We start from the raw sequence: 22,439 nt of genomic DNA on the forward strand, positions 1-22,439 counted from the left end.
CACAGTCTTTCCCTGAGGTTGCTCCTTTGCATTACCAACAGGTTTGATTGACAGCGTTGCTAAGCTCCTACTCCCTGCTAAACTAGTGGTGCGGGCTGGAAGGGGCATTACTTTCAACAGCCTTGCTCCAGATTGGCTCTTCGGGTGCTATGATACTCAAGGTTGGAATTTGAATTTATGAAACTCAGCTCCAAATTTGTAGCCAGGCTGGCACCACCTAGTGCCTCCACTCAATTTCATTTCTCTCCAGCGACTAGGTCAGGAATCGGAATACACTAGACGGTTTGCAAGAACCCCGGAAGTGCGAGTTCAGGCACCAGCCAATCAGTGAAATGCCATATATTCTGTGTTGGCAATGATTCCCGAGATCGAGGATTTAAAACTGGAACAAAGAGAATGTTCAGCGAATTTTATCAAGGGGAAAGACGTTATTGCGCTTCTTCCTACAGGATTTGGGAAAAGCTTAACATACCAGTTGGCCCCGTTAGCGGCGCATTACATATGTCATGACCAAATAGCAGTGATTAATTAAATTTTAAAAAAGTACCTGCCTACCACTGAGCAAACAAAATCTAATGCTGCGAGGTCTGACAGTTTCCATGAAGTGAAATCAGCTGATGAACCAAGCTACCAAATTCACCCTTAGAACTGCAAACCTCGACAAGCTTCATTTGACTGGAGCTGAACGCTGTGGGTGATGATACACTCACTTAGTCCATTTTTTTACACAGTCTATGGGTAGTGGACGGAATAAATGATAGAAAATATCATGATTTTCAATTCTATTTTGCATTTTGTAAAGTAAGTGTGCTTGGTCACTCATCTATCTACATATTTATCTTTCCTGAACAAGACAGACAATTTGATAATTGCCATTTACTACGAAAAAATGCTCACATTTCCTGTTCTAAAGCATGAATATTGCTCTGAACCACTTGCTTTTACTGATAGGGAATTGGCTGTGGACCTGCCAATAAAAATCCCCAAGCATATCATTGATGATTAGAGACTGACTCTCAATTAAAACGTGATTAAATGCAGAGCCCTAGTTAGTGGTAATATTGCATGTAACCATAATATTTTTCATAATGCTAGCAGAATGTGACACAATGCCCGTGTGGATAATAAAATTTCAAAGTGAACTGTAAAAGGTTATGGGCTGAAGTTTTCGCAGCTCGCAAAGTTTTAATCACATACTCTATCCCTGGCATTTTAAAAAGTAAGTCTTTTCAAACAGTAGTATGCACAGTATCCACAGGGAGGCTGCCACAGGTTTCCTTCAGAATCTGTCCCCCCTTTCTATTTCTCTGTAAGGTTATTCTGTGTCTGGCAGCTCTCAGCATGACGTCTTCTCATAAGTACAATGATTAATCATAATTTCCTGGCCTCCATTTTCTTGTCCCACATTTATTGTTAAATCTATATCTCTCAACAAAGCCCATGTCTCCCTATACCCCGGAGTGCGCTGCCAGATACCGATGTTTGATTTCACATTTATTCAGCGATGTGTATATTTTTGAACCTATACAGAAAAAGTCCCCGCAATTACAGAAGCAGAGCACGCCGGTGTAGACAAGCAATCATTAAGTCCTCAATCACTCACTCTAGAGCAATGCTTCGCCACCTAAAGTCTCATTTTGCTTCGAGAGCATTTGCATAATATAGCCACCCTATAGTTTTCATGTCTGCATTTTCACTTGTGAGACATTCAGAGTCACCCTCGATAATGTATGTGACCATATGCAGAACACGCCTGCTCTTTTCTATTGGAAATTGTCAGTATAATAATTTAAAAAGATGTGAATATATAGTTACTTTGCAGTGACCTCATGCTGGGAGTGTTGTACATGTACAGTATGTGTATGGTGGGATGTTTGTTAGTTACCATAGTGACACAATGCACACCTTAGCAAACACAGTCAAAAAGGTTTTTAGGTATGCAAACTCAAGGGGAAAAAAAGGATTTAAACAACAAATTATCCTATGATCTATACAAGTGTTGAAGGTCATGTTTACGTGTTTGATTTTTAACAAAAAGGTGAGAGTGACAGTGGCTTGTTTAACAGTTAAAAAAAAGTTATTTCTGATCAGATTGTGTTGATATAAAACTCAGATTACAGTTTAACAAACCTCAGACAGAGCAGTGCTTACAGTTAGCATCACACCCCCAGCGAAAGTTGATGACATCAGCTGCAAAGTATCAATAATGCTTGTACCATTTTATGAGAGAAGGTTTATGGAGCAATAATTTGTTTAGTGGCAGCATCTCTCTGGCACTGAGGCTAAATGTTCCATAGTTCCCATTCATTTAGTTTAATCCAACAACTGTGACTCTGGCAGGGTAAACACTGAGAAATTAGCATTAAGAGGGTTTCAATGAATTTTCAATGCATTTATTTAAAAGTGCATGGTTTTATTCTGCCTGCTGTGGCATAGACAGAAATAAATATGGCCTATTCCAACATCACATCAACACATTTCAAGATCTAATTTATCAGTCACTTCCACTACTTTGGCTAATTGTGTGTCCATCAGTCAAGTCAGTGTTGTGGTTTTTTAAAATTCGCATTGTGGTATATAGGCCTGTCACGATGACAAATTTTGAAGCATGATATATTGCTACAGAGAAATATAACGATAAACGATAATATGGAAACTACTTTATGCCACTGACATAAAACAGGATAATCCCAGTAAACCAATTTTGACATATACAGAGAGTATTATTACAAAGCCTGAACTGCAACAAATAAATGGCAGAATTAACCAATAATTAACCATAGCAGTTATTTTTCTACTCTCTGCATCTCAAATATTATCTTAATAAATAAAAATGGTTAAAATATCCCTACTTTTGCAAAGAAAAAGTACCCACGATAAATACTGAGCCCCAAAATATATTCCAGATTTCTTGTCGATATTGTAATTATCGTGGCAGGCCTAGCGGCATAAGCACTTTTATGTTCCACTGTTCTTCCCCCTTTTCTTACCTTCTTCTGGTCTCTCCATCTCTGCTCCAGCTTGGCGTCCAGGCGGTTGGCAGCAGTGGCCCACTGTTGAGCGAGGCGACGGATTCTGCGCTTCATAAAACTCAGAGACTCTTTCCCTGTTCCCACTTGGTCCAATAATACGGAGAGGTCTGTCCGGAAAGCAGCCTGGAAAAAAATTTGGACAATCAGCATAAAAAAGATAAGTTTAAAGGGCCCATATTACACCATTTTCTGATCTATGTTATAAAGTTGTTTCCTAATCACAAACATAGGAGTTGTGCTTTGTTTCATTCACACACACACACACACATTTAACACACAAACCCTGCATATTTAGGCTGTGTTCTTCTTTCAAACAGAAAACACCTTGTGATGTCATGTGGTAATAGAGGAAGTGCTCCAGTGTGTTTTTAAACTCCATACACCTTCATTAGAAACATAGTTTCAGCCTAGGAATTTCCCGTCTCTACTGAACTAAAAGTAAAAGGAGCTGTTAATGTGAAAACTAACACTAAAGGACTAATAATAAAAGATTACTCAAACAAACTAATTAAATAACACACATCTCCTTACTGAGGAGGTGACAACATTATAAAATGGCTTAAAGCTCACAAGAGTCAATTTTGTGTAATATAGGACCTTTAATAGAAATAAAATAAGATAGACTGATGCAATCTGCAGGACATGTTTGACTCATATAAGCGTTTTCAATCTTCTAGTACATTGTTTAAATAAAAGGCATTTTCTCTGGTGACGCAACATTTTGCCTGTCTGTGCAAACCATCTAGGGAATTGTGTTATGAAAACTACTCTGGAAATGTATTTGCCATTTGCTCTGTAGAGATAGGATTTATTTTTCATTCTGGGAAATAATAATGAATACCTTTAAGCAGTGCATTTTTCAGATAGAAATACAAATATTTTTCTCTAAACTGCCTTGGTGAACAGCAGGAGAGAGCAGTAAAAAGGAGGAGAAGTTGGAAAAAAATGCACGCAGAGAATTTACTTGAAATATAACTTTATCTGAAAAGAAATAAAGCCTCAAGCACAGCGTATCCATAAGAGGCTGATATACCCAAGAGGCCTACACTAAAAGGCCAGCTAGTACAAGGAAATTACACATTTATTTGAATTGGTTCTTGAACAATAACAATAATTAAAAAGTAATTAGCAAACTGTAAATGAGTTTTGTAGCAATTGTTGGTTGGCCTAAACCCAGGCACACTAAAGTAGATGGATACTATTATGAAATGGAGAGATGCATTTATTGCAATTATGCATTTAGTTTTGTTAGCCAGATTAATTTAAAGGACCCATATAGCGCTACTTTCTGATCTGATCTATGTTATAGTGTTGTTTCCTTATCACAAACGTAGCTGGAATTATTATTTTTGTTTCATTTACACATGTTTAACACAAACTCCACATATTTAGGTTGTGTTATGTGGTAATACAGGAAGTGCTCCACTTTTTAAACTCCATACACTTAGAATCATTTAGATAATTTCAGTTGAATTGCAAATCTGCTTAATAAAAGGTAAAAGAAGCTGTTAACTTGAAAACTATCGGCTCATGACATCAGAAGGTGGAAAAGAGCATTTTGAGCTTTGGAAAGGTAGACAGACTAATAATAAATAATTACTCAAACATGTGTGAATGAAACAAAACAACTCTGGGTGTGTCTTTGATGAGGTAACAGCATTCTAACATGGATTAAAGCTCTCTGTATTGTATTTTGTGTAATATAAGACCTTTAATATTGGATGTGTCATTTTGAGGAAAGCCGAGATAATGAGGTGTTGCTGAAATGGTGCATCAAAGTGAAAAACTAAAATGTTACTGACTTGTCTCTTGGAAGCTTTAGTCTGGTGGTGAGTAAACTGAGTTGGCAGGCTGCTGTGGTTCCTCCAGGCCAGAGGGGGGCAGAACCACTCCACCTCACTCAGGTAAATCAGGAAGGAGCAGTCAGAGCCATCCACACCATAGAAGGCGTAGCAAGGGTCCGAGGTCCAACGAGCACGCATCCACTATGACCAAACAGACAAGGACAATTTAAAGACACATCGAGATAAACTGTTCAAGAACATAAAGCTAAGATGTCTGTGTGTCCCTCATTTGTCCAGGAGGGTTACTCACATACACTGTATAAAGAAGTTGACTAAGGGAGACCTATAGGAGTGAATTTGGAGCTGAGTTCCATATTAGGAGTAGGACTTTATTTATGAACAATTAGCGAAATAAAAACACCAGAATCATGTGGGGTGGGTTAATACCAAACCCCGGTGTCTCAAAAAGGCCGCCCATTCAAGTCAATGGGCCGAGCTCAGTGGCGCATGATTCCAGATTAGCCTTTAGCCCGGCTAGGTGCTTCCAGTGGCTGTGGGCCGATTGAGCATCTGCAGTATTGCTCTTTTCTCCCGTGGCCTCACGTTGACTAGTCAGAGCGAGAGGAGCTAGAGTGGAGTCGGAGCTCATGATTATAAAGCGTTTTTTAAGACAACTGAAGGATTTTGAGCTGAGAAAAAGATTATGATATAAAAAGCAGACTGGGCCTGGGTAGTGCTTGAATGGAAGACCGCTAGGAATTCCAGGTGCCACAGTGGGGCGCCAGTGGTCGTTGTGTCCTTAGGCAAGACACTTTACCCACATTGCCTAGTATGAAAGAGGTGTGAGCGTGAGTGATGGTGGTGGTCGGAGGGGCCGATTGGCAGCCTCGCTTCCGTCAGTCTGCCCCAGGGCAGCTGTGGCTACAGTAGTAGCTTACCACCACTGAGTGTGGACTGAATAATGAATTGTAAAGTGCTTTGGGTATCTTGAAAGGCGCTATATTAATGCTATCAATCAATCAAAAATAGGTAAAAATTTCCACAAAATCCAACATTTTTGAAAGTTGTAGGTGTCCTGTCAGCTGAACACGAGCAGTTTGTGATTACATTGCACTCTATGAGAAAAATCCTGTCTCAGCCCAGGGGATTTTTTCTGCTGAAGTTCCAGTGAGTGGCCACTACGTCAATTGGAGGCAGCTACAAACAGAAATACCCTATCCAGTTATTTTAATAGATTCATGGTTAATATGAACATTTTAAGACAAAAATTATGAGGCTCACTGCAGCAGTTCTGTAACTGCTGCAGTGAGAGGGGTGACAATTTTTCTTTGCAAAGACATTTTGCCAGAGTCGATGGAGCCGGAAGTGCACCAATGCTCACTTCTTTTTTGGAAGATGGCGGCTAGCGGGTAAGCTGTGTCCTTTTATATCTACAGTCTATGGTTCCACAGCAAGAGAAAATGTTATTCTGTCAGTGTCAACAAAAGTTTTGAAGTGAATATGTTTCACCAATCAAGTGGCTTCTTCAGTTCTGACTGAAGATCAGTGAGTCACTGACTTATATCTGTCCAAAGAGAGGAGCTAACACACCAGTTTCTATGCAGTATCTGTTACATAAAGCTAAGCTGAGACTTACATCAACTTTACCAGGACACTCTGGGTAGCGTGGATCTCTGGGAACTTCACACTGGCTGGTTGACCCTTCTCTCACTGTTGATCAAAGAGAAAAAAGTTTGAAAAATCATAAAATAATACCACCACTGCTATATTGCTACAAGTTCACTTTTACTAAACAATAAGTGTGTGTGTGTGTGTGTGTGTGTGTGTGTGTGCGTGTGTGTGTGTGTGCATGTGTGTGTGCATGTGTGGGTGTGTGTGTGTGTTTATGTGTGTGTGTTTCTTCATTGCTAGCTCATTACTCCATAATCTTTGCTGCTCATTTGGCCTTAATGTGAGTTCTTATTCTCCAGTGCAACAGCATTATCTCTGAGATCATTTAGCAGTACATGTTGCGTGTTACAGCCTCTTTCAGACTTTAGCCTTAGGTTAATTTCAATTAATTCAGAAAATGATTGTACACGTACTGACCCCTGCATTCAAAGGAGCACAGTATAACTCACATTAATAGACTTTCTCCATTTAGCTGAGAACGTTGTAAAGCCATATACTTTCTCTGGTTCTATGATTCTGACATATGAGCAGTGATGGTCAATAAATCTGCTCTTACTCTGCACATATGGGCTGTTCACTGGAGCTAACACATTTGTACTTTATCTCAAATATCTGGGGGTCTCAGGTCCTCCTCTGTACGACTGTATGCACTACATTAATTGCTCCAGTGGCTAAGTTAACTTCCTCTCTTCGACTGGGACATTGTGAGACTGATGGAGCAGGGAAAGACAGACATATCACACGGTAATAGGCCAATCCAGCCTCAGTGTGCAGTCCTGTCGTTCAAAGTATTGCCTCGCACACTTCATTTTATTTTCTCTCCAAACCAACAGATTTGCCTTCTCCCTGGGTTCTGTCTCTTTCCATTTGCCTAATGAAAAAGAGACATTCTCCACATAAGTCTTCCCTGGGGTTTTTTACTCTCAACCCAAACACTGCCACTTACAAATGGAGTTTCCACAAATATGATTACAATTACGACCACGGGCACAACGCTTTACAGGCCAATACACGTAGGCCAGCTGTCTTGAAAGATGAGTGATTATGCAATGTAAATACTTAAGTTGATTCAATATGCAAATGACTGCGCAAAGAAGTGGGAATGTGCTACAGTGACCCAAATATAATGGGATATTCATGGATTTCAGGTGACTGCTTATAGAAGCCATTTTGAACACTCCTGACCATTTAAATGTTAATCTATGGCAACGAAGCTAATGCATCAGCACTCTGAAATCCATGGATTGAAGATGATAGTAGTACTAATAGAAATGTAGGAGTGGACTAATAGAAATAATATATTAGAATAGTAGTAATATAGACAGTGTTGGGAAATAACTGAATATATGTACTGAGAGTATGTATTCTGAATTCTAATTTTGAGTGACTGCATTCTGGTACAGTTACTTTTTCATTTCATTACTTTTCTAAATTCAAAGGAATACATGGCGGTACTAGTTCACTCAATTAAGAATCCAAACTGCAAAGAATTTGTGAGAAAAAAATTTAAAACACTGCTCTTGTGGTGAATGCAAGTGTGATTTTTCCTTCTCTCATCAGTGATAAATAAAATAAATAAATATAAATAAAGTAAATAAATGCATAACAAACGGTGAAACAAATATAAAGCCATTTTTAATCATAAGTTTCAGATTTCCACTAATTTAGCAACCCTGTGTGAAAGTATTCTAAGAATTCAGAATACAGTACTCTGATTGGAACATGTATCAGAATACAAAAAAAAAAAAAAATCTATTTTAATTCAGGTATTTAGTATTCTGTAGCATTACAATTTGAAAGTATTAGTCCCTTCATTGAGTATAGTACATATTAAAGGTTCTGCCTACATGAGCTAATATGATTCTTCCTGCTTCTATTACAACTGCGATTACAACCATAGTCTCTATAATAGCAATGCCATACTATATAATAGCAACTATAGTGGTCAATAATCCTTACTTATTCATCTCTCTATAAAACAAGCTGCAGCCGCCTGAGGGAAGCCATTTTCTTTGCTCTTTCCTCTTGATATGCCTCATTCAAGTCGGACTATAGATAAATACAGTGAGTTGTATGATAATGTATTCTGCCACTAGCGCTTCAATTCATCTGTGATTAGAGAAACCACAATGGCGCATCCACTGTGCCATTGTACATGCAGCAGACTATATAATGTAACGTATAGTGGACAAGTAGGGACACAAACTTATCTATTATAAATTAGGAAGTCTACTTACCTAATAGATCAATAGATTAAATTAAAGGTGCAGTGTATAACTTTTATGGTGGACTTTTCTCCATGAAGATGCTATTGCTTTGTCAAAAATATTTCACAATGTGCTTTAAACCTTTCTATTATCATGGAGACCAAACCAAGCCAAGTTATTGATCAGATCTCTGGAGAGGCAACCCCGCTCATAGTCAGAATGCCGGTTTTTCAAGGTATTTTAAATAATACAGCCAACTGTAATTTAATAAATGTAAGGTAGATCTGTTTAATGCCATACTGAGGAACATTTGAAGCAAAATAATAAGATATCAATAGAAACAAAAAAGAATTAGTAATTTCTTTGTAGATGTTGCCTAAATGTTCTAAAAAATTTTATAATTACATTTTTGTCCATGTTTGTGAATGATAATTAAAGATGTGTTAACGAGCAGGTAACTTTTAGTAGGAAGTGTTAGTATATATATATATATTTTTAGTTTATTAAACATTTACAAATGATTTGTAAAGAAGCCTGGTTGATTGATACTTTGCAGTGGCATCACGCTGAAGTGTTCTACATGTATGTGTGCTGCGGATTGTTTAGCAGTTACCACGGTGACACAATTAACACATTAGCAAAAACGCTGTGAAAAATAGTTTTAATATTAAAAAATAATAATAATACAAAATGGATTAAAACAACATATTTTCAGGAACATTTGATCAATATGAATATTTATTTTATTTTTATTTATTTATTTATTATTTATTTGAGACAGGGACAGTGCACAATTTTTATTCATGGTCCTGTTTAGGAGGGGTTTTTTGTTATTTTATGTGTGAAAGAATTATTTAGCAGCACAAATGAGCTCACTTGTTGCAGTTCAACTAAGTATACTCTTTCTGGTCAGGTTGTGTTAAAATAAAAATTAGATTAAGTCTTAACAAGCCTCAGACAGAGCAGAGCCTACAGTGAGCATCAGAGAAGGTTGATGACTGCAAAGTATAAATAAAGTGTTACTGAGAACTGTAGCATTAAAAGCTTCAGGATTGTGGTCATGGTTTAATGCGTGTAAGCGTTTACTTTTGTATGGTTAAGTTTAGACACAATAAATTTTGATTAGAGTAAAACAAACTGAGATTAAAGCCTAACACTGCACTGAGTTAAAAACATGAATACTTTAAAGTTGAAACTGAACAGGGTAATTCTTAAGTTCCATGTTTGATGCTGCTGCTGTCAGGAATGATTTGTGTCTCTGGTGAAAACAAGCATTTAAAAACACATTTGCGTGTTGGGGCTGTGTGCACATCGCTGCTGTATTCTTTTATTTAACAGCAGTCGCTCCAACACAAGCTGACAGATGCACACAAGTCCAGCTGTGTGTGCGTTTCATGGAGCATTTTTTTCTCACTCAAATCAACCACTGTATTTCATACCATGTTTGAGTTATAATACTCAGTTGTGAGACTGTACTTCATATTTTAGAGCTGGTGTTTTGAGAAAGACTAGTGTGGTATCACAGTGAGACACTTCCCTTCTATGTTTAGCACAAGCAGTGGTGGAAGAAGTACAAAATTTTATTACTTAAGTAAAAGTATCACATGCAAAAATCTACTCAACTAAAAGTATCTCAAGTAAAAATGCACTTAAAGAGTAAAAAGTAAAAGTATTTCACATAGATTTTCAGGTCTATTTCAGATAAAACTTCAAACAAAGTGATTTTGATAAAGATTTGTGCTGAATTTTGTTCAGCAGAAACAATTGAATTAATATATTTTTTCTACCTGTTTTATTTGTATATTTCAATAAACCTTTTTTTCTTGTAGTGGAGTACAAAAGTACATATACCTGTTTTCAAATGTAGTAAGTAAAAGTAAAAGGTATCCACATAAAATTAACTTAAATTTGAGGAATCTGTACTTTACTTAAGTAAGCCGCATGTGCAGTGATTTGCATATAGAATTAGAATAACATTTATGTTGTCTGACCTTCATGCTTTTCATGTTTGGGATCCAACTTTGGTTTCTAATTTTCTGGTGACTTAGTGTTTTATCTAATCAGGACATCCACAGTAGCAAAAGAAAGGATATCAGCAATCACCTGAAGTTATCTGCATGATCAAAAACAAAGGGACCAGGACAGCTCTGAAAATCACAATGGGACTTCCCTGGTTAAATAAAAGTTGTAAATATAATGAAATAACTATTAATTCACAAATGTATGAATTACCTCTGCCTTGGACAATGCTGTTCTGCAGGATCTGCTCCACTCTGTTGGCCATGTTGGACACATTTTGGGCTATAGCTTGGATTCTCTCCACCAGACCAGCTGGTTGAATTCTGCAAAATAAAGAGGGCATGAATGAGCACAATAGATGACAGTGGGCTGCTTTCCCAGGACCTTTACCACAGACAGAATATACCACTGTTAATCATTAGTCACATATGATCCCTTCTTGTCACGATCATTTTGAAGTGTGATATATTGTTGAAGTAAATATAGATGATAAACAAAAGCAGAATTATCCCCCAAAAAGTACTGTTAAATGTCCATTGTGTAACTTTTCCGGTGGAGGGTCTGTCTTTTTTTTTTTTATTTTTTTTTTTTTTTTTCATGGAGACATTCTTGCTTTTTTCTGGAATTGTCTATTTCACAGTATGGTATTAATTCTCTCTATCTTCATGGAATACAAAACAGACCAAGTTACTGGTCAGATCTGCGGAGAGGCAACCTCGCTCAGTCAGAGTCAAAAAGAAAGTTTATCTAGGTAATTATTAACAATAAAACAAAAAACACTTGTAACTGAATAAATGTAAGGTATAATGTCATACTGTGGAACATTCCAGACAGAGCAACTCAATTCAACTTTATTTCCAGAGCACTTTAAAAACAACACAGTTGACCAAAGTGCTGTACACAAATATATAACAAACAGTGACAAATACAGTGACAGGTACAGGTAAAATATATTACAAATACAGGTAAAAAGTCAACCCTCAAACTGTGCTAAAAGCCAAGGAAAAAATATGAGTCTTTAGTAGGGACTTAAAAACAGGCAGTGAGTCAGTCAATGATATATCCGTAGAAACAAAGAGGTGATGAACCCCCAACCAAAAAGTTACACCTTTAATTGTACATGTGTGTACAATTTATAGACTGTATATTTGAGTAGTAAACACCCTAGTCATTCCAAATCGGAAGTTCACATGAGGCGCTTCCAGCCCCTACTGACCCTGGCTCCCATTGACTTACACTGGAATATTGTCATCCCTCTCTCTGTAACTGCTGCTGTGAGCCTCATCATTTTGGTCTTAAAATGTTTGTATTAACCCTTTATGTGAACTTTACGTGATCCTGTTTTTTTTTTTTTTTCATGCCATTTTTTCAATTTAAAAAATTCCTATTCATAATATAAAGCCTGGCTCCAAATTCGCCTCTGTAACCATGACCATCGTGAGCTTCACTGGAGCTAAACGCTATGGATCACATTTGCTTATTCCACACTTTTATGGTACAATTGTAAAGAAAACAAAAATGGCAAAATACAAATAACAGAATACCACACTTACATTCAAACCTCTAAATCTAATCTCACCGTTGAACCGAAAAATAACCACAATTTTCCTACTATGAAAAAGTATCCACGATGAATGTTCGACTCTCAGAAATTATAGTTCCATCTTACATATACTGAACAATAAGTTTTATGGTATAGTATTTATGGTGACATGCCTAGTTCCTGGTCACCACCTTCTGACATACCCAAGCATTAGTGAGAAATGCAAATTGGTTGACACTTGGTTGGAGCGTGAAATAGAAAAGGACCTGTGCTGCTAATACCACTTCCAGCGAGTGAGATTTTCCATTCACATGATGGAGATGTGCTGTTTGTGGTGTGAATCTGTTGTGTTCATTTGCATTTGCCAGCATTGTGTGAGTGGTGGAGCATATTTCAAAACGTCTCACTGCATTGCTTCATACAGGCTAGTGCTGCTTGTACACACATCCTTGGTTCACACATCTCTTTAAAGAGGCCATATTACAGTACTTTCTGATCTATGTTATAATTTTCTGATCACAAACATACATGGAGTTGTTTTTTGTTTGTTTCACACCTGTTTAACACATAAATCCTGCATATTTAGGGTGAGTTCTTCTCTCAAACCAGTCACAAAAACACTCTCTCTCATCCACTTTGTAATGCCATGTGGTAATACAGGAAGTGCTCCACCGTTACCAGAACCATTTGGATAATTTCAGTCCTGCAATTGCCTCTACTGAACAAAAGGTAAAAAGAGCTGTTAACTTGAAAACTACCGCTGCATGGCATCACAAGTTGGAACAGAGTATTCTGAATTGTGGAGATGTAGACAGACTAAAGAATTACTCAGGTATGTTTGAATGAAACAAAACACAACTTCAGATATGTTTTTGATGAAATAACAGCATTATACCATGGCTTAAAGCTCACAAGAGTCAGCTTTGAATAATATAGGATCTTTAAATAAACCATTCTTTCTTTGTGTAATTAGTAAATGGCAAACCCCCCTGGAAAACTACATTCTAACACATTGTTTCCCAAAAACTGGGTCACAACCATCATGTGGGTCACAAGAGATTTTTTGGGGGGTCACCTTGTTGCGATCTGCAAGTAGGTCTGCAATATACAGTTCTGCCTATACGCCTGATCTGCTGCTGCTTTCTCCTTCTGCACCCTAGACTGGAACACTCTACAAAAACGCAGACAGGCCCACCTATCTCATTGGAAATGTTGAAATGTTAAGACATATTTTGTATAATTTGATTGACTATTTCTTTCTAGTATCGCTGTTTCAGTTGAATGAAAAGAAAAAATGGGCTACATTTAATGTCCAAATAGGCATCTTATGGATCCTTTTATTGCTGGTTCAATTACTGTTTGTCATTGTTTAAAACTTGAGTAATACTAATTGTTCAGAGAGACATGATAACTCAGTCAACAATAAAATATCCTCATTAATGTTCAGTAATGGTCAAATCCACCATTATTTAGTGATTTACAAATAATGGGTCATGAAGGTTTGTGACTTTTAAAATATGGGTCCAGCAGAAAAACGTTTGGGAAGCACTGGTCGGTAACGCTCAGCCCAACCAGCAATAACAGTTTTCTTTACTTAACACAAGACTCAAAGCTTTTTGAGCAGAGCCGGAGCTCACCTGCAGGGGGCCCTGAGCAAAATGCGGTTTGGGTTCAAGTAATGACTCGCATTCCACAACCAGAAAATATTATAGGCATTTGTACGGTTTAGTAGAACATTAATATTTTCCAGTCGACTGATGTGTGATTTGTTTATAGATTTTGTAATATTATGTTAATCTAATGTGGTGGTGCTCTTGGTCTCAAACGTTTACTTCAACATAACACTGATTTACTCATTACAAGCCTCTCACATTATAATGTGATCACGCACTGCCATGAAAGTGTTAAAGTTTCAAGTTAGGATCACGCCATTTTTGTGTTCAATATGAATGAAGTCATCAACTAATTGCACAAATAATTATTGGGTTTTTAATCTTGTTAATATGATCATTACATCTATGCAAATGCATAGGTAAATTAGCACATTCGTATTATGCATGAACTTATTACATTTGCATCTCGTTCACAGGTCATCTTCAAAGGCAAAATGGAAAAGTTCCTCTGATTATGAACCATAACCCTCTGTAAAAATGCACTGGGGGAAGTCAGGTGAGTCTGGTCCCTGTGAACACAGACAAAAAGCAGACGGAAGCCTCCTCTGTCTCCTCTCTCAATTCACGCCTCTGTAAGTGTCATTTTGAGCAGCGCTAAGTGAGTTTGCCTCTTCTTTATTATGCTCTCCACAACAAAGGCCCCATTATCCTCCACTGTCTATATTTAAGGAATAACTGTTTGGCACAACAACAACAAATTATGTGCGGTTATGACTTTTACAATGCAACATAATGAAATAAGTTCCACAGCATTTTTCTATTTATTACAGTTAATGCTTTTTGTAATGGCGTTCATCTCATTTAAATAAAACATGCAACTATGTCACAACGCAATTAGAGTTATGGATGATTCTCAATAAAAAACAGAAAACTAGTTTGATAACTACAAATGTGCCATTACTTTACAGTGATATGATGTTGTCAAAATAATGTTAATGTAATGTTAACAACTGAGGTAGCTACACTGCTGGATTGCTTAGAACTGTTGATGTTGCATATTCTCCAATTTGTCCATAGCCCAGAGTACATTTTCTATAAGGGGATTAGCATCATCAGCATGGCAAATACTGGCATCCACAAACACATGAGAGATCGTTACATTACCAAGTTTCTGTGTAAGCTAAAGGCAAAGTAATGCTATTATGGATAATAGTTTGCCCATGTATAATCTGATTTAATTAACCAATTAACACATAAATAACTTAAATATGCAATTTAATAAGCAATCAGCAAGTATACAGGGTATGCCATTATGTAATTAATACACAAATTAAACACAACTGCTGCAAAAGAAATGATTTTGTAGACTAAAATAAATAAACACAAAAGTTACACTGTCATCTAATTCATCTTATTTGAATATATTACTAAATAATGTATGTAAATATAATTTTGAACTGTACAGAACAAATGCTATTAGTTTGTTAGTTCATATTTCAGCCTTTTGCCTATTTTGAACTTTTACCAGAATTCCATGATTAAAAGTTATTCCAAGTTCATCTCAGTCACAATTCCTGTCTATATAGCAATAGCAATTACATATTTTCTTCCAAATAGTTCAGCCCTATTGCTAACGAAATGCTCTGTAGGGATATAAAAGAAGGAAGGAATAAGATGTAGCACGATTTAAAGTTCAGGGACGCACTGTGCACAAAGTCTCTATAAGACAGTAAAGAGAGGTATTCCACCTCGAAGGCTCTTCAGAGAGAAGAGAGGAGATAAAATAAAAATGATGTCTGAGCCTTCATGTGGAAACTAACAAAACTGCAAAACATTACCAAAGATGACATCAGAGAATAGAGAATATAGAGAATATGCTTATTCGATAGTCCACTGTGGCCTGCAACGGACTAAAGAGACTGTTCACTTCTGATAAGTTAAAATATTTGGGTCTCCAACTTCACACAAGGTATAAGAAAAATGAATTACACACACAAGAAGACAAAGCAGAAGAAATTGCTCTCGGAGTGTGGAGACAATGACAAATAGCCAACCTAAAAACTCACTTTGTTTATAGAAAGGCGTAACTGATAAAGCACATGTAATGATTCTATCCACACAGTCAAAGATGGATCTGTGTGGGAGAAAAGTGCAGCTATGGATGTGCAAGAAATGAGACAATATAACATGAGAGAGAGAAGACAAAGTAAAAAATGCCCTTAAAATCTATTGATACTTTGGGGAGGCATCATGCTGGGGGTGCTCTATAATGTATTTCTATCGGCAGAATCTTCAGCAGTTACCATGGTGACACAATGCACACATTAGCAAACGCAGACAAAAAAAAGTTTTAATATTGTGTGAAAACTCAAGAAAAATTATCAAATGGATTTAAACAGCACATTTTCAGGAGCCGTTGATCAATACGAGGATTCTTTGTCCTATTTAGATGTTTGATTTTCAACAAAACAGTGAGAGTGACTAAATTAAAAACTCTTTGTGACTGTAATTTTACCAGTGAGAGACTTGTTTAGAAGTGTCTGTTGTAGTTCCAACCAAATCAGCTCTTTCTGGTCAGATTGTGTTAAAATAAAGCTCAGATAAAAGTCTAACTTGAGTAACAGAGCGTCAGACAGAGTAGTGCTTTCAGTTAGTTTCACACAATCTGTGTATCATTCGTTCATTGTTTTTCAATATAAAACCAAAAACAAGAAAAAGTTTTCTTCATCATTTGTCTCCAAAACTAAAATGAAAACATGGATAACGATCTATTTTTTCAGTTTTTGATTTTGCTGGAGGTGCGCCCACATAGACTGTCGGGTGATCAGGACTGAGACCGGGACTGAGACCGGGACTGAGACCCGGACTGAGACCGGGACTCAGACCGGGACCAGACCAGGACTGAGACCGGTTTAGTCCTGATTCAGTCCTGGTTCAGAGCTGGTTCAGACCGGCATCACAGTTTAAGTTATGGAAACAGGAAACAGCCGTTATCTGTTTTTTCCATTTTTCATTTAAACACTAAATCAAAAACTGAAAAACGAATCTTTATCTGTGTTTTCATTTTGGTTTTGGAGACAAAGAATGAAGAAAACAGATGTTTTTCTTATTTTTGGAATTTCTTTTGAAAAACGAATGAACGAATGATACACAGATTTCACACCCCCAGTATCAATAAACTAATCCCGCAGTGGTAGTTTGTTGCTCATTATTCTGTATTTACTACATCATGAAAAGTGCATTTAATGTACTTTTATTTTTGCCAGAACAGCCCAAACACAAAATGGCCTTGGGGAGAATGCGAGAAAAGAATAAAAACGGCAACACTTTCATCTTCCCTTACAATGATTAATACAATCTGTTACAAGTCCTGTGAACAGTTTCTTTGTCCCTTATGCTTTGAAAGAACAGAACAATATTTTCTTGACTCAAACTTGTCACCAAACCTCCTCAAAGAACACTTTTCTTATTTACACCACGATTGCAATGCTCAGATTTTTATTTTGAACACAGGTTGCATCATTGTTGGGTTGGCTTGTAACTGTAGAACATTGCTATCTGATTATCTCACCAGGCTCTTGGGATGAAAAGAGAATTTACAGTGCGAGGCATAGGTAAAGTCAAGCACCTCTTTAGGGACCCGTGCCTAAGGAAGCACTACATTCATCTCTATGGTTGGTAAAACACTGGAAACTCCACCTCATTGGTTCCTAGCTCTCCGTTTTTCTTTCCTCTTTCGGTTGCCTCCCTCGTTATTTTCCCTCACTTTGCTGCTCTAAAGAGTGGCTGCCCTATGGGGGAATTGCAGGCTGCAGTCTCAGACATCACGTCCCATTCGCCGCTACACACGAGCATGTCAGCCCCAATGAAGCTCACACGGAGATGAGACTGCTGCCCTGTGAATAGCTGCCCTGGATTTGTAAGACTTATTTTTTCGTCACCATTCCCCACACTGTTACTCTGCTGTAGGCCTGTCACAATAATTACTATATCCACTTATCCTTCAATATATGAAAGTCGAAAGTATATATTTTGGGTGTGTACAATTTCTTGCTAAATATGAGAAGATTTGGGGTATTTTTGTCATAATCCAATAACATTTAAGCTGATTATTGATTTATTTTTTATTTGTTGCAGCTCAGGCCTCTTAATGATCTATTTAAAGATGAGACCACTGCCCTGTGAATACCTACCCTGGATTTGTAAGTTATTTTTTAGTCCCCATTCCCCACAGACTAAAATCACACTTTTGCATGTAACACTGTGAAACTCATAATGCGTTTGACTGTCAGTCACAGGAGGAGAGGGATGAGGAAATAATGGAAAAAGAATGACTGAAGGCACTGGGACTCGTACAGTACAGTAAGAAAAATGTAAGAATAAAACAGGGTGAACCAAGTGCAAAGTTCTCCCAGACTAATGGAAAGGCATATAGAGAAGCACAATGCTGAGGAGTGTTGAATTACAGAATGGTATATAAGAAGTACGTGTTCTCCAAACAAAAGGCACTACGTCAGATATCAGACTTTTTCATTACTGTAAACCACTGTGTGCATGCTCTTCCTATATATGTAGGCCTTAGGTGTGTAACAATAACCAAAATATCATGATATCGTATCGTAAAAAAGTCTCACAATAATATTGTGGACTGTCACAATATATCAAATTACAAGTTCCTTTGCTTAAATGTATTGTTTTACAGTAGCAAAAGCTAATAAACATAGAGAACTACATATCCCATGATAAATTTCAGCACAGACAACATGAAGAAATAGTTTTTTTAACTTGAATTTTTGGGCTCATGACAGTAATGATTTGCACTTGTCAAGGTAAGAAAAGTATCCTATCTACAATTATATTAGTTTCTCCAAAATATTGCAATAAATATCGAACCATGAGATGCATATCGTGATAATATCGTACTGAGAGATTTGTATATTGTTACATCCCTAGTAGGCCTATATGTGCTTGTTGAGTCATGTCTATAGTTTTGGGTATTGATTGAGTGAGTTGAGCAGTTTGTTTTTTCCTGTGTCCATGAAAACCTTGCATGGAGCCAGCTATGTGAATGAGCTAGCTCTAAATTGCTGTAGCCTTTTTACAACAATGCAACAAACATTCTACACCAAATATGGCGGAAGAGAGGAGGGACACTTTTGTCCGGAGGGCTGTTAGCCACCTCAAACTGTCTTACACAGGATCTGATGAGCTACACTTAGACTTTTGTCTGAGCTTTCTATTATTATTGTATTTTACCACTCAATGTGCTTAAATTACCCCTCAGATAATATTGATAGCATCTTTATACATCCCATTAAGGGATGCCGGGTATGTTGAGAAACGAATATTTCCCTCCCTCTGTTTTCCAAAATAGCATTGTGCATACAGCATCATTTTCAAAAATGTTTTCCTTTACATCAACCTGCATAAATACGCCATAGAGCACATTATAAGTACGCCAAGCCTATGGGCAGCACCTATATATTAGATTCAAACCTGTAGCTTTTATTTCATTACAGTTGTAATTATTACTCAAAGATACCTTGAAAAACATGCATTACTGAGCGGGGTTGCCTCTCCACAAATATGTTAAAGAAGTAAAATTGCTGACCTCCGAGCCCTCATTCAACGATATGATACATCAGCTGTGTGTGCAAATGCAAACACATGAAATGTTTGCACCAGAAGCAACTGACACTTCACGCGTCACTCTGATTGACTGAATCCACCAGTCATTCTCTCAGAGCATGACAAAGAATGACCAAGAAGAGGAGTGGGCAGGAAGGGTTTGAGTCTGGAGCTCCATTAAAAAGATTCAGAACCACTGAATTGATTTCTAACGATCTCTTCAAAATGGCATCACAGGAATGAGATCATAAGTCTGTTTTTTATCACCATAAGTACATGCCCACTTAACAAACCAAAACATGGATCATTGTGTGAGATGTGAACAAGCCACTGAAGTGCTGCCATGGACGGAGAACATTTACAAACTCATTTGTAATATGATGTAGACCAAGAACTAATTTTGTCAAGGGAGAAATGTAGTTTTATTAAAAAAAAAAAAAAAATAATATATATATATATATATATATATATATATATAATATATATATATATAAAATAAATAAAAAATACAGTAACCTTACCATACACCTTAGTTGTGAATATACATTTTAACACATTTAAAATTTTTGATAATTTTAAAGTTTGTTATTAGAGTAACCTTGAAAAGGAGTTGCCATTTTGTGACTTCTGGCCTCATTATGGATACAAATACTGCTTGTCCTAACTGTGCCTGCTGTGGCAATATGTGTTTATGCAAATGAACGCGGGACATTAATCCTCAGGGCTGTGCTCAGTCGGACGCCTGTAGTCTGGTCCAATGCCCAGTCTGTCTTTAATAAGAGTTACCTCAAATGCACCACAAAAGTACAACATACATGCAGTTACACACATACACAGCTCTACTTTACATTTATTATTCATTTATTACAGGTGGTTTTAGATCTTAAAAATACCTAAAAAAAACAAGAATGGGGTTGCCTCTCCATAGATCTGACTTGTAACTTGGCCTGGTTTGGCCTCTATGAAGATAGAAAGTGTTTAATGCCATACTGTGAAACATTCCACACAGAGCAATAACATCTCCATGGAGAAAAGCATTTGACAAACCCTCCATTAGAAAAGTTACACAATCCACCTTTATGCCTCATCTTTACAGAGAATTGAATGATGTTTTTTGTGAAGAAATGTTACTACCCACCATTTTTTATCTGTCAATATCACTTTCATTCAGCTCTTTTCTCCACACTGGTTTCTGTACTAACAATAGCTGCCTGACTCCATGGTTCCTTTCAGACTGCTCCTGTTACAATACCAGTCTCAAATTGCCACACATTTAGCTTGTTGATTTTTGGGGAATGGAGTTTTTTCAAAGAGGCTCTAACCGATTATTATCTAGAAGAATGGTCTCAACCACCCTCTATTATGACCGCAGTTTGCAGTTATGTGGAGCTGGATCATGTAATTCAAACGATTTCTTGCTGCTCAAATTCTTACAATGGTGAAGTGATTCCAAGTTGGCTCCAAGACTTTATTTTTGCTATTATCTGCAGCAATTAGCATTAGCACTATTTCAGATTCAGTCATTATCTTCTATAACGATAATTTCTTTGTGGAGAGCTGAAACGTGTATGTCAAAATATTTCCTGTTACTGTGGAGTTATGATAAACCATTACAGGGAAGGTTGGCAGTTCACTCCCAGCTCTAACCAATGCATATGTGTTATTGTGTCCTTGAGCTAAACTCTTCACCACCAGGCACAAATTGGCTATTCATGAGTTTTAAGCTATGGCAATAGTACTCTGTTGGCATAATATTTAAAGAGCCCATGTTAAACTATTTTCTGATCTATGTTATAATGTTGTTTCCTCATTACAAACATATCTGGAGTCGTTTCATTCAAACATGTTTAACACACAAACAAGTGCATATTTGGGCTCAGTTCTTCTCTCAAACAGAAACACTCAGTATAGTTAGTTTTGCATTGTTTCATACATTTACACAATTCAAATTAAATATATCTTTGAATGGGGAAAAGGTCCTCTCAAAATCGGAAGGAATCATTTGTCTGAAACCCATGAGTACAGTAATATCTTACCACGGCTGAACTGAAAGAGTGAAGGAATGATGCACAAAAGCATCTGGAGAAGTGCTACGAGAAGTGCTAAGATTAATGTATTAAAATCCAATTTTCAGAGCTTTTAACCATGTTATAGTTGTTTCCACTTTTCATTTAGCGTCTCAAAGTTGTATTTGATTTGTGCATGTTTGAGTAAACTTTAATCACTTATTTTCAAGATATATTGCCAATCAACCTGTTTTCACCACCACTGGCATACGCCCACTGCTCTGTATTTACCTCCTCCTTCAATTTTATTTTCTTGATCAAGGATTAGATGTAGGATTTTGGCAGCGTTGTGCAGCTAGTGTGATCTGTGGCTGTCAGTCAGAGTTTACGAGTCTTTGTTGTGATGACATTTACAAGGCACCACAGTTTTTTAACACAGATGTTTCTTTTATGAAATCATTTTAGATGAACATTGCGACTTAAAATGTGCAAGTTAGAACATAATGATCCATGGATGTGATGCTGTAGATTATAACTATTTAGCAGTCTGAAGTACCATATGTTCTTTAATAAGACAGACGTTGTTGTTGTGTCCTTAGGCAAGACACTTAACCTCCCTTGCCCCCAGTGTCTGCCTACATTGGTGTATGAATGTGTGTGTACATGGGTGAGTGGTTCTTTGATATAAACCACTTTGAGCGCATTTCAGGTGTAAAAGTACGATATAAAAGTGTGACCATTACTATTTTACCATTAAATTATTGAGTTCATCAGCAGCCTATTGGAAAACATGCACATCCCAGTACACACAGATTCCTTCTAAAGATTTACAGACAGGACATATCCGCTCATGTTGTGGTCACTGTCTGAGCTGGTGACAATAGACATGGTTACAGCCCTAATGGAGTATCAGACTCAGGTCCTGTAGTGAGACTA

General features: G+C 37.1%; 1 protein-coding gene across 1 annotated transcript in view; it reads right to left on the reverse strand.

The window, feature by feature from the left end:
* Positions 1-22,439, reverse strand: part of LOC110172581 (alpha-1,6-mannosylglycoprotein 6-beta-N-acetylglucosaminyltransferase B-like) — a 157,359-nt gene that overhangs the window by 71,562 nt on the left and 63,358 nt on the right. Inside the window, exons 4-7 of the mRNA XM_055157733.1 lie at positions 10,927-11,036; positions 6,453-6,526; positions 4,835-5,017; positions 2,991-3,155 (exon numbers count right to left, since the gene is read on the reverse strand). Of these exons, the coding sequence (XP_055013708.1) occupies positions 2,991-3,155; positions 4,835-5,017; positions 6,453-6,526; positions 10,927-11,036 (532 nt within the window). The remainder of the gene's footprint in view (positions 1-2,990; positions 3,156-4,834; positions 5,018-6,452; positions 6,527-10,926; positions 11,037-22,439) is intronic.

The sequence above is a fragment of the Boleophthalmus pectinirostris genome, unplaced genomic scaffold (genome assembly GCF_026225935.1).
Source record: "Boleophthalmus pectinirostris isolate CB_2022bp ecotype Guang Dong unplaced genomic scaffold, ASM2622593v1 HiC_scaffold_22, whole genome shotgun sequence".
NCBI classification, from domain to species: domain Eukaryota; kingdom Metazoa; phylum Chordata; class Actinopteri; order Gobiiformes; family Gobiidae; genus Boleophthalmus; species Boleophthalmus pectinirostris.